The 13,247-nt window shown below is 43.6% G+C and overlaps 1 protein-coding gene across 1 annotated transcript; it reads left to right on the top strand.

The window, feature by feature from the left end:
- The first annotated feature begins 2,197 nt into the window (after positions 1-2,197).
- LOC123130348 (GDSL esterase/lipase EXL1-like) lies at positions 2,198-5,966 on the top strand. Its single transcript, XM_044550262.1, has 5 exons — positions 2,198-2,514; positions 4,065-4,195; positions 4,318-4,551; positions 4,961-5,213; positions 5,545-5,966. The coding sequence occupies exons 1-5, from the start codon at positions 2,265-2,267 to the stop codon at positions 5,730-5,732; spliced, it is 1,056 nt and encodes a 351-aa protein (XP_044406197.1). The 5' UTR covers positions 2,198-2,264; the 3' UTR covers positions 5,733-5,966.
- Positions 5,967-13,247: the final 7,281 nt, after the last annotated feature.

The raw sequence follows: 13,247 nt of genomic DNA, 5'->3' as shown, positions 1-13,247 counted from the left end.
AATGCTGACACCAAAGCAAAAGAGGCGGCACTCGCGATCATGAGTGTCGACAAGAACAACATGTCATCGGAGACGAAGGCTTGGTTCGCGAACCGGCAGAAGAAGATGTTCGCCCGCGACGGCCTGGACTAGGTGAGACCTCGGCTGTGGACTATGGCCGTTCATTTTGAATGTTGGCTGGTGTGCTGGCCACTGACTTTGTTGTCGGCGCCAAAAACTTGTTCATTTTGAAGGCCTACTCGTGTGTCGCCGCTGGCTTTGTTGTCGGCGTAAAAAACATGTCCATTTTGAAGCCTGGCTAGTGCACCGGCCGCTGGCTTTGTTGCCGGCGTGAAATTGGAGGGTGACGATTCTGTAGGCCGCTGGCTTTGTTGTCGGCCGACATGAACTGGTGTGAACCGCGGCCGCTAGCGTGAACTATGGTCGCTGCCATTTAGCTACATCTTTTGTTGTTTTCATATTTGCATGCCCGCGGACCATATGCGGCCAAAGAGGCGGCCGCGCGTTGGACGCACGCTCGGCGCATCCACAAATGCTGACGGACACGGCCTCATTGCCATCCTCAAAAGAACGAAATCTCGGACAGAACGAACGTCCATTTAGAGCATCTCCAGCCGCGCCCCCAACAGGCCCCCCAAGGCCGTTTTTTAGCGCCGGCGCCAAAAAATCAGCCCAGTTGCGCCCCCACGAGCCTGTTTTTCGCCGGATTGGGCCGAAATTGACGCCGACGCGCTAGGGGGCGCCCGGGAGCGCCGGCATGAACGTTTTGGTGTGAAAGAGTGGCGGGACCGGTGCGTCAGCGAGACGAATGCTGGTCGTCCTCATCGTCTCGGTTTTCCTGTGGGGAATCAATGCCAAGGCCGTCGGTCAGCCTGCCATTGATTCACGGGCGGCGAAGTGCGGCGACGCCGCCCCGCCTTCCGCCACGCGTTCGCGCGCGGCCGCCCCCGAGCCGCTATAAAAGGTGCCCCTGGCCGCGATGGTGAGGCACCCATCCATCGGCAGTCCTCCCCCTCCTCGCCGCCGCACTTCCTCCCCTCTCTTCACCGTTCGAGCCCCTCTCTCTCCCCCCCGGCAACCATGAGCGCGAGGTACCCCGGCGATGCAGCGGCAACCAACGGTTTCGGCCGCCGCTCGCTGCATGAGCGGGAGGCCTACCTCCTCCATGAGGCCAACTACCCCGCGCCGCCCGACGTACGCGCTACGTCGCGGTGGGGGCTCAGCGCCGGCGGGGTCCATGTCCCCCCTCTGCCCGTCCCCGAGACGCCCTATTACCACGCCGAGATCGAGCGTGCGCGGGCGTCCCTGACGGCCGCGGAGCGAGCGCTCCCGGAGTACGCCGCCGACAACCACGCGGCGTGGGCGGCGTACTTCGAACGCTGGCAGGAGGAGCGGCTCGTCTCCACCAACAACGCGCCGATGCCGCGCGGCCGCAACAACAGCGAGGGCCGTCGCCTGTGGTGGGGCGTCCCTGGCCGCATGCTCAGCGGCGTCCTCGCGCACGTTGAGGGCGGCAACGACCCACCGCTCGAGTGAAGCAGCACGCCGGGGCGAGGGGTCGAGCAGCGGCCGTGTCAAGGAGGAGAAGCATCGGCCGTAGTTTAGGGTTTTTTCGTCCCTTTTATTCGTGTAAAAAACGCCTAAATTTCGCCGAAATTTGGCCGTGTTTGATTAAATTTGGCCGTGTTTGTTGAAATTTGGACGAACTGTGGGGACGTCTGGGGGCGACCTGGGGGCGGCGGCTGGGAACGTGCTCGCCCCCACGCCGAAAAAAACGCCGGCTCGCCCCCAGACGGCACTTTTTCGTGCCCTTGGGGGGCCGAACGGCTGAGATGCCCTTAGAGCCTGCGTTGGAATTGCCCTTACCCTTAAACCGCCCACCTACGTGATCCAAACGTGTTGTGTCATTCATCACAGACCTGTATTGGCAGGTAGGCTGCCTAAAACACGGACGACCGTGGCATGATCATAAAGAAGCCGGACTTGGGCCTCCTACAATTTTACACCACCAGGCTGCCCAATAGATCGACAGGATCGGAGCCGTGTATTCAATGCATGCAGCGACCAACCAACCATATATGCATGATGATGGTGATCCGAGTCGCCTCACTGCGCAGCGGACGCGCACGTACTTTTCTCCATGCCTCGCTATAAAACCTCCCACGGCGTGATCCATCTTGCACCAGCCAGAGCCATCGACACACACACACTACACCGCTAGCCAGCTGATAGTACATACAACAATAGTAGCACGGAGCGAGGCAATGGTGTCTCTCTACCGAGGCCTGCTGCTGGTACTGATGGCGCTTCTCCCATCCGCCCATGGAGCAGCAGCCATGGCTAGAAGCAAAATCTCCGCCGCATTCATGTTCGGCGATTCGATCGTCGATCCCGGCAACAACAACGACCGGCTGACGGAGGCGAAGGCCAACTTCCCGCCGTACGGGCAGGACTTCCCCGGCGGGGTGGCCACCGGGAGGTTCTCCAACGGGAAGGTTCCAGGCGACATGCTAGGTACGTACGTACATAGTAAGTAGTAGCAACCGGGAGCTGACATTGTTGTTGTTTTTTTTTAAACATCCGTATTTAGACAAATTTAAGACAAGAATTTTGAGACGGAGGAAGTATTTACTTTTGGTGCAACTTTGTTGTTTACGCTACTTTTGATGTGTATGGCATGCACCGGTTATATCTAAATTGGAAACTAATGGAGCAGCTTCTTGTACGTTTTATATGCAACTTTGGTTACAACAACATGAGAAATACGCGGGAATGTCTAGTTGAAGGCTAACTTTACCGCACCTGACAAGGTAAGAAAAGTGTGGCTTGCTACAAAGTGTGGCCAAGAAAATTGACACCATACTTGTGGCAAACTTGTGAAAAAAGTTAAGCAAATACTCCCACGTCTCAAAATAAATGTCCCAACTTTGTACCCTCTGTGTAAACAAATATAAGAGCGTTTAGATCACTACTTTCATGATCTAAATGATTATATTTTTTTTATTAAGAAAGTATAAAGTTGAGAAACTTATTTTAGGACTGAGGGAGTACCTAAAAAATTGTGACGTGCCTAAGATCAGATGGGGCAAACTTAAATTTGGAGCCAAACGGCTAGCATTGTCATTTTCCTTTCGGGGGGAGTAGCAAGTTTCGTACGTCGGCAGCAACTTTGAAGTCTTCGCACCACTATTGTTGTAGTATTGTTGCAGGAGACATTTTGGGGTCCAGATGAGAACACTGTGCATGTACATAGGAGCTGCTAATGAAATGCATACAGTTCAGTCGTACTGGCCCGTCAGCTTGCTTTCCATCCGTCGTGCATTTTTTTTTCTGCCTCCTCCATTTAATGCACAAGCACAACTAACTACTCCATCATGGCTCTATCAACATCAATTTCGAATTCACGTACTCCATCATGGGGACGGCTTGATATGTTGCACAATTAACTTGCATGTCGAGCAATAACCAAAAATTGATCACGTGACAGAAGAACCACGACCAAACAGTACTATTTTTTTTCAAAAAGATTATCCGCCTTTGGATCAAGCAATGGTCATGTTTATTAAATTATTCAATACAGTCTGACAAAACAAATACATTAGATCAATCCAAAGTTATATTTTTGACAATTTATGTCGCTACCGTTACAAGTTTGATGATGTTCTGGTATCACAACATGCATACCATCTAATTCGGCGGTATCACCAAGCCGCCCCATGGTGAGCAAGAGCACCAACCAATCTAGAAGACCCTTAGCGAGCATCACATGTGCAAGCTCTAGAATCCACCGCCACCATCTTTTGTCGTGGCAACTTCAGGAGAGATCAATGCATTGATCTTGCCAGGCCCAACTGCCGTCGACGCCACCACGACGCTAGACATCATCACCATCCTGCGGGCATTCATCAACACGCGTCTAAACAGTACTATACTACTTAAAATGATCAATTACTACTTCTTAAAAAACTATGAGTTCTTTTCAAGTTTAAACTCTTTAATGGCTAGTTTACACCAGGTGAAAACTTGAATATCCACTGTTGGTGACATTTTTCTTGATCAAGCAGTTTCTAGGCTGGGAATTAAGGAACTATTACCACCCTACCTCGGAAATGATCTTCCACTAAGTGAGCTACTCACTGGTGTCGTCTTTGCTTCTGGTGGCAGTGGATACGATCCTCTAACTTCGATACCCTCGGTAACAAAATATGTCACATGCATCTCACAATATAGTTCTCGTCAAGTATATACCCTCGGTAACAAAATATGTCACATGCATCTCATACTAGAGTTTGCAAATGCTAATTTCCTATGCTTCAGGCTGCTACATCAAGTACTGGGCAACTTGAACTATTCCTTGAATATAAGGAGCGACTAAGAGCCTTAGTCGGAGAAGAGGAGATGACACGTGTAATCTCCGAAGGCATATACTTCACTGTCATGGGGGCAAATGACCTTGCAAATAACTATTTTACAATTCCTTTGAGGCGCCATCAATATGACCTTCCTTCTTATGTGAAATTTCTTGTCTCTTCTGCTGTCAACTTTACCATGGTAAGAGTATTTATTGAAACTCTAAACCTTTTAGTAGTAAATACGAAATCTTATTTGACTCTCTCATTTTGCACAAAGTTCTAGTGTTCATTTAGTTCTTCGACATTTTAAAGTTTCACATATTTCACTCGAACTCAAAAACGACAAACCATCCCTTCCTACTTCATCAAGTAGTTTCCTTTAGTCGGTTACAAATATAAGTGTTTGTAAATTTAGTACATTGCTGAAATTTTTCTACCATCTACTTCTCTTGACAAAGTTTCAACATAGGGATATTTTATAATGACCATGGTGCTTATAATCGCCAATTTTTTTTGCATCCAACATATATCTGCTGTTTAATTGGCATTTGAGCAGTCGACCTGCTACTTGTAAAATTTAGTACACTCATATATACTCTTCCATACAGAAATTAAATGAAATGGGTGCAAAGAAGATTGCATTAATTGGCATTGCACCAATTGGATGTTGTCCCTCGCAAAGAGAACTTGGATCAAGAGAATGTGAGCCCATGAGGAATCAAGCAGCAAATCTGTTTAATTCTGAAATAGAAAAGGAAATACAACGGCTAGATGCAGAACAAAATGTTCAAGGCTCGAAGTTTATTTATCTTGATATATACTACAATTTGCTTGATCTCATTCAACGATCTGATTTTTATGGTGAGTTCACATTGTATACTCGGTTGCTATTTCAGAGCATACCATCAATCATTACTGTGGAGTATATCTGCTATAGACATATTAACAAATAACAGTGAGAAACATTAACCTCTAACATGTCATCAATCTTACAATACCACAGGAAAATTGAAGTAACCAGAACTGTGTAGTGAACTAACATGGTACACATAAATGTTTACATTAGTTTGTATACTTTGTTCAGGAATATTTGGCTTTATATAGTGTGTATAAATACATGCCGATGGACATGTTGTCATAATAAATTCATAGTTACTTGATACTAATATTTTTGAAACTGACTGTAATATAGGTTTCAAGGAGGTAACCGAAGGATGTTGTGGTAGCACAATGCTAAATGCAGCAATATTCATTAAAAATCACCCTGCATGCCCGAATGCTTATGATTTCATTTTCTGGGACAGCTTCCATCCTACCGAAAAGGCCTACAACATTGTGGTTGATAAACTGTTTCAGCAAAAGATGCAATACCTGATGTGAAGAAACTCACTCTCAATAGGCGCATGAACAAATATTATTAGAAACTGCAATTAGTTTGTTGGAAAGTACTCACTGGCACTATTAGGACTGCCTGGCCATTCATGCAAATTTGTATTGCTAGTGAAAGTTCGCTCCTTTCAAAATGGGTAAAGACTAGAGGCTCGTGAAATACATAGGAAATTCGTTTTGGTCAACTCGAAAATGTATCTCTGTATAAATTATCGTGAAACTTATTCATGGGACACCATCTGCGCCTCAATTTTTGGTGGATTTCAAATTTGTTGTGCACAGATGTGGTGGTTGAAAACTTGCTGATTCTAGCACCGTCCATTAGCATGTGTTGATCTTCTAGGGATGAACGTGCCTGTTAACTTCGCTAAACTCTATTCATATGGTATATTGTATTTGGTTCTGGTTGCAAAGAAGTATTTGTCATGTATTTGGGTTATGACATGTAAGGTGGCCACTGATTTAGTGATTTCGTTTTCTTGCTTGGTGATTTCTTAGCAATCCAATTTAATTTAATCCGAGAACTTACCGTTTCAGCCCGGGCATAAGATTATGTTTCTTTTAGAAAACAAGCGCTTGTTGGTCCTTAAATGAGGCCTTTAGAGTCTTACAACTAGAGTTCAACAAGAAAGGAAATTCAAGATATCGATAGGTTCGATGCGGGGTCACAAGTGACTGAACAAAGCGACACATTTGCTTGCAATCCGAGGGATATCAATTAACATAAATGAAAAGAAAGGGTTGATACGTCCATTTTGCATCATGTTTTTTTAGTGTTATTTATGGTGTTTTTAATCAATATAACACTTTGTGGAGTAATTCTAATGCCTTTTCTCTCATAATATGAAAGGTTTACACAAAGAGGAAGAATACCGGCAGCTGGAATTCTAGACCTGAAAAAGCTATGTCAGAGATACCTATTCTGTACATCTCCAAATGTACTAAAATTTTATGAAGATTCATTTTGCAATATATAAAAATTATTGGAGAAAATAAATACCAGAGGGGGCCACCCAGGTGCTCACTAGGCACCAGGGCGCGCCTAACCCCCCTGGTGCGTCCTAGTGGGTAGTGGAGCCCCTGGCCAGCCTCCGGTGCCCATCTTTTGGTATATAAGGGAATTTCCCAAGAAAAAAAATAAGGGGAGAACTTTCGTGGGGGAACGCCGCCGTCTCAAGACGGAACTTGGGTAGGAGCACTTTTGCTCTCCAACGGAGATATTCCGCCGAGGATACTTCCCTCAGGGAGGGGGGAATCGAGGCCATCGTCATCACCAATAACCCTCTCATCGTGGGAGGGTCAATCTTCAGCAACATCTTCAATAGCACCATCTCATATCAAAACCCTAGTTCATCTTTTGTGCTCAATCTTTGTATCGAATCCTCATATTGGTATCAATTCTTTGTATCAAATCCTCATATTGGTATCAATTCTTTGTATTAAAACACTATTCTACTCCATGTCGTTAAGGATCTCAATGATGACCCACAAGTATAGGGGATCTATCGTAGTCCTTTCGATAAGTAAGAGTGTTGAACCCAACGAGGAGCTGAAGGAAATGACAAGCGGTTTTCAGTAAGGTATTCGCTGCAAGCACTGAAATTATCGGTAATAAATAGTTTTATGATAATATAATTCGTAACGGGTAACAAGTGACAAGTGTAACTAAGGTGCAGCAATGTGGCCGAATCCTTTTTGTAGCAAAGGACAAGCCTGGACAAACTCTTATATAAAGCAAAGCGCTCCCGAGGATACATGGGAATTATTGTCAAGTTAGTTTTCATCATGCTCATATGATTCGCGTTCGTTGCTTTGATAATTTGATATGTGGGTGGACCGGTGCTTGGGTGCTGTCCTTACTTGGACAAGCCTCCCACTTATGATGAACCCCTCTCGCAAGCATCCGCAACTACGAAAGAAGAATTAAGATAAATCTAACCGTAGCATGAAACATGTGGATCCAAATCAGCCCCTTACGAAGCAACGCATAAACTAGGGTTTAAGCTTCTGTCACTCTAGCAACCCATCATCTACTTATTACTTCCCAATGCCTTCCCCTAGGCCCAAATCGTGGTGAAGTCACATGTAATCGACGTTCACATAACACCACTAGAGGAAAGACAACATACATCTCAACAAAATATCGAACGAATACCAAATTCACATGATTACTTATAACAAGACTTCTCCCATGTCCTCAGGAACAAACATAACTACTCACAAAGCGTATTCATGTTCACAATTAGAGGGGTATTGAATATCATTAAGGATCTAAACATATAATCTTCCACCAAATAAACCAACTAGCATCAACTACAAGGAGTAATCAACACTACTAGCAACCCACAGGTACCAATCTGAGGTTTTGAGACAAAGATCGGATACAAGAGATGAACTAGGGTTTGAGAGGAGATGGTTCTGGTGAAGATGTTGATGGATATTGACCTCCTCTCGATGAGAGGATCGTTGGTGATGACGATGCCTTCGATTTCCCCCTTCGAGAGGGAAGTTTCCTTGGCAGAACGGCTCCACCGGAGCCCTTTATTGCTTCTGCCCAGGTTCCGCCTCGAGATGGCGGCGCTTCGTCCGAAAAGCTTTCTTATGATTTTTTCCAGGTCAAAAGCCTCCATATAGCAGAAGATGGGCACCGGAGACCTGCTAGCTAGGGGGCCCACAAGCCCTAGGGGCGCGCTGATGTCTGCTAGAATTACGTCGGTATTTCCCCAAAGAGGAAGGGTTGATGCAGCACAACGACAGTAGGTATTTCCCTCAGTGATGAGACCAAGGTTATCGAACCAGTAGGAGAACCAAGCAACACTACGTAAACAACACCTGCACACAAATAACAAATACTTGCAACCCGACGTGTTAAAGGGTTTGTCAATCCCTTTCCGGTAACGACGCCAGAAATTGGCAAACAGACGTGATAAAAATATGATAGATGGGATAAATAGATCTCGGATAAAATAAATTGCTGCAAGGTATTTTTGTATTTTTGTTTTAATAAATCTGAAAATAAAAGCTAAGGAAAATAGACCGCAAAGGCAAATATATTAAAGAAGAGACCTGGGGGCCGTAGTTTTCACTAGTGGCTTCTCTCGAGAAAAATAGCAAACGGTGGGTAAACAAATTACTGTTGGGAAATTGATAGAACTTCAAATAATCATGATGATATCCAGGCAATGATCATTATATAGGTATCATGTCCAAGATTAGTAGACCGTCTCCTACCTGTATCTACTACTATTACTCCACATATCAACCGCTATCCAACATGCATCTAGTGTATTAAGTTCATGGAGAAACGGAGTAATGCAATAAGAACGATGACATGATGTAGACAAGATATATTTATGTAGAAATAGACCCCATCTTGTTATCCTTAATGGTAATGATACATACGTGTCGGTTCCTCTTCTGTCACTGGGTCAAGCACCGTAAGATCGAACCCATCAGAAAGCACTTCTTCCGTTGCAAGATAAATAGATCAAGTTGGCCAAACAAAACCCAAATATCGGAGAAGAAATACGAGGCTATAAGCAATCATGCATATAATAGATCAAAGAAGACTCAAATAACTTTCATGGATAAAAAGAGATAGATCTGATCATAAACTCAAAGTTCATCGGATCCCAACAAACACACCGCAAAAGAGTTACATCATATGGATCTCCAAGAGACCATTGTATTGAGAAAATGAGAGAGAGGAAGCCATCTAGCTACTAACTACGGACCCGAAGGTCTACAAAAGACTACTCACGCATCATTGAAGAGGCACCACTGGGCATGATGAACCCCTCCATGATGGTGTCTAGATTGGATCTGGTGGTTTTGGACTCTGCGGCGGTTGGAATTGATTTTCATCGACTCCCCTAGGGTTTCTGGAATATTGGGGTATTTATAGAGCAAAGAGTCGGTTCGGGAGGCACCCGAGGTGGGCACAACCCACGAGGGTGTGCCTGGGCTTCCAAGCGCGCCCTGGTTGGTTGTTCTCCCCTCGGAGCACCCCCAGTCACTTCTCTGGCCCATTGGATGTCTTCTGGTCCAAACAAAATCCACAAAAAGTTTCGCTGCGTTTGGACTTCGTTTGGTATTGATTTCCTGTGATGTAAAAAACATGTAGAAAACAACAACTGGCAGTTGGTACTATGTCAATAGGTTAGTACCAAAAAATGATATAAAATGACTATAAAATGATTATAAAACATCCAATAATGATAATATAACAACATGGAACAATCAAAAATTATAGATACGTTGGAGACGTATCAGCATCCCCAAGCTTAATTCCTACTCGTCCACGAGTAGGTAAATGATAAAAACATAATTTTTGATGTGGAATGCTGCCTAACATGTCATCTCATTTTGTTTTATTTATAGCATGGACATTTGGACTTTTATATGATTCAAAGCAATAGTCTAGTTTTGACATGAGATTTAAATACTCAAGCATATCAACAAGCAACCATGTCTTTCAAAATTTCAACGCTAAAATAAGTTATCCCTAGCCCGTCATGCTCAATCATTGATCCATTCATGAAACACACTCGCATATTAGCTACACCCAATGCTCAAGTACGATCATAGTGCCCCTAGTTGGTGCTTTATAAGAGAAGATGGATACTCAAATTTAAAATAAAAATTGCATAAAGTAAAAGAAAGGCCCTTCGCAGAGGGAAGTAGGGATTTTTAGAGGTGCCATAGCTCAAAGCGAAAATTGAGAGATAAAAACATTTTGAGAGGCATACTTTTCCCACCAACGAAAATAACTTAGAGTTCCCCACACTTTCCATGCTGGATATATCATAGGTGGTTCCCAAACATAAAAATAAAGTTTATCCCTTTTTCTACCATACTTTCACTTTCCATGGCAAACCGTATCCACGGGTACCTTCCATACCAACACTTTCCCAGGAATTTATTATTTGACAACATAAAGTAAATTCATTTTTCATTTCAGTATTGGGCATTCCTAATACCTTTGCCTTACTCTCGTGCAATGACAAGTGAATAAACACTCATCGTGAGAATAACACTATTCCACATCTAGCATGGAAAATATCGGCCACCCCTCACCGCCTCGCGAGCGGTACGAGCACACCAAAGATAAATTTAGTTTGAAAATTAGAGATGGCACATACAAATTTGCTTAGGATGGCAAAAGAATACCACATATAGGTAGGTATAGTGGACTCATGTGGCAAAACTGGTTTAAATGATTTTGGATGCACAAGTAGTGATCATACTTGGTGCAAAATGAAGGCTAGCAAAAGATTGAGAAGCGACCAACCAAGAAACGAATAATCTCATAAGCGAGCATTAAGAATAATTAACATCGAATAATGCACCACAAGTAGGATGTAATTTCATTGCATGACTATTGACTTTCGTGCTTGCAAAGGGAATCACAAACCTTAACACCAATATTCTTAGTAAAGCATAATTTCTCATCAACATGACTCACATATCACATCATCATATCTCAAAACTATTACAAGGAATCAAGTTTATTTTATCCAATGATCTTCATGAAAGTTTTTATTATATCCTTCTTGGATATCTATCACTTTGGAACTAATTTTCATGTGTTGCTTTTGATAAGCTCAAACAAATATAAGTTAAGATCATGAGCATAATATTTCTTTCTCTCAAATTAATTTAAGTGAAGCAAGAGAGAATTTCTTAAAAAACTTACTAACTCTCAAATAAATCTAAGTGAAGCAAGAGAGCATTTCTTCAAAAATATTAAAGCACACCGTGCTCAAAAAGATATAAGTGAAGCACTAGAGCAATTCCATAGCTCATAAAGATTTAAGTGAAGCATAGAAAGCGACTCTAACAAGTCAGGACATAATTTTGGCTCTCTCAAATAGGCGTGTCCAGCAAGGATTCACGACTTAAAACACAAAACAAAACAAGCAAAGACTCATATCATACAAGACGCTCCAAGCAAAACTCATAGTATGTGACGAATAAAAATATAGCTTCGAGTAAAATACCGGTGGTCATTAGAAGAAAGAGGGGATGCCACTTGGGGCATTGATAACCCAAAAGTATAGGGGATTGCAACAGTTTTTGAGGGTAGAGTATTCAACCCAAATTTATTGATTCGACACAAGGGGAGCCAAATAATATTCTCAAGTATTAGCAGCTGAGTTGTTAATTCAACCACACCCGGGAACTTAATATCTGCAGCAAAGTATTTAGTAGCAAAGTAATATGATAGTAGCAGTAACGGTAGCAAAAGTAATAGTTTTGGTTTTATAGTGATTGTAACAGTAGCAACGGAAAAGTAAATAAGCGAAGAACAATATGTGAAAAGCTCGTAGGCAATGGATCAGTGATGGATAATTATGTCGGATGCGATTCCTCATGCAATAGTTATAACATAGGGTGACACAGAACTAGCTCCAGTTCATCAATGTAATGTAGGCATGTATTCCGAATATAGTCATACGTGCTTATGGCAAAGAACTTGCATGACATCTTTTGTCCTACCCTCCCGTGGCAGCGGGGTCCTATTGGAAACTAAGGGACATTAAGGCCTCGTTTTAATACAGTACCGGACCAAAGCATTAACACTTAGTGAATACATGAACTCCTCAAACTACGGTCATCACCGGTATGTATCCCGATTATTGTCACTTTGGGGGTTAACGGATCATAACACATAATAGGTGACTATAGACTTGCAAGATAGGATCAAGAACTCACATATATTCATGAAAACATAATAGGTTCGGATCTGAAATCATGGCAGTCGGGCCCTAGTGACACGCATTAAGCATAGCAAAGTCATAGCAACATCAATCTCAGAACATAGTGGATACTAGGGATCAAACCCTAACAAAACTAACTCAATTACATGATAAATCTCATCCAACCCATCACCGTCCAGCAAGTCTACGATGGAATTACTCATGCACGGCGGTGAGCATCATGAAATTGGTGATGGAGGAAGGTTGATGATGACGATGGTGATGGATTCCCCTCTCTCAAGCCCCGAACGGACTCCAGATCAGCCCTCCCGAGAGATATTAGGGCTTGGTGGCGTCTCCATATCGTAAAACGTGACGAATCCTTATCTCCTATTTTTTCTCCTTGAACACGAATATATAGAGTTGGAGTTGAGGTCGGAGGAGCACCAAGGGGCCCACGAGGCAGGGGGGCGCGCCCGGGGGGTAGGCGCTCCCCCTCCCTCGTGGACAGGGTGTGGGCCCCCTGGCCTTGATTCTTTCGCCAGTATTTTTTATATATTCCAAAAATAATCTCCGTTGATTTTCAGGTCATTCCAAGAACTTTTATTTCTACACAAAAATAACGCCATGGCAATTCTGCTAAAAACAGCGTCAGTCCGGGTTAGTTCCATTCAAATCATGCAAGTTAGAGTCCAAAATAAGGGCAAAAGTGTTTGGAAAAGTATACGATGGAGACGTATCAACTCCCCCAAGCTTAAACCTTTGCTTATCCTCAAGCAATTCAATTGATAAACTGAAAGTGATAAAG

This window comes from Triticum aestivum, chromosome 6A (assembly GCF_018294505.1).
Source record: "Triticum aestivum cultivar Chinese Spring chromosome 6A, IWGSC CS RefSeq v2.1, whole genome shotgun sequence".
Classification (NCBI taxonomy): Eukaryota; Viridiplantae; Streptophyta; class Magnoliopsida; order Poales; family Poaceae; genus Triticum; species Triticum aestivum.
The sequence above is the reverse complement of the archived record's forward strand: the minus strand, read 5'-3'. Positions and strand labels throughout refer to the sequence as shown.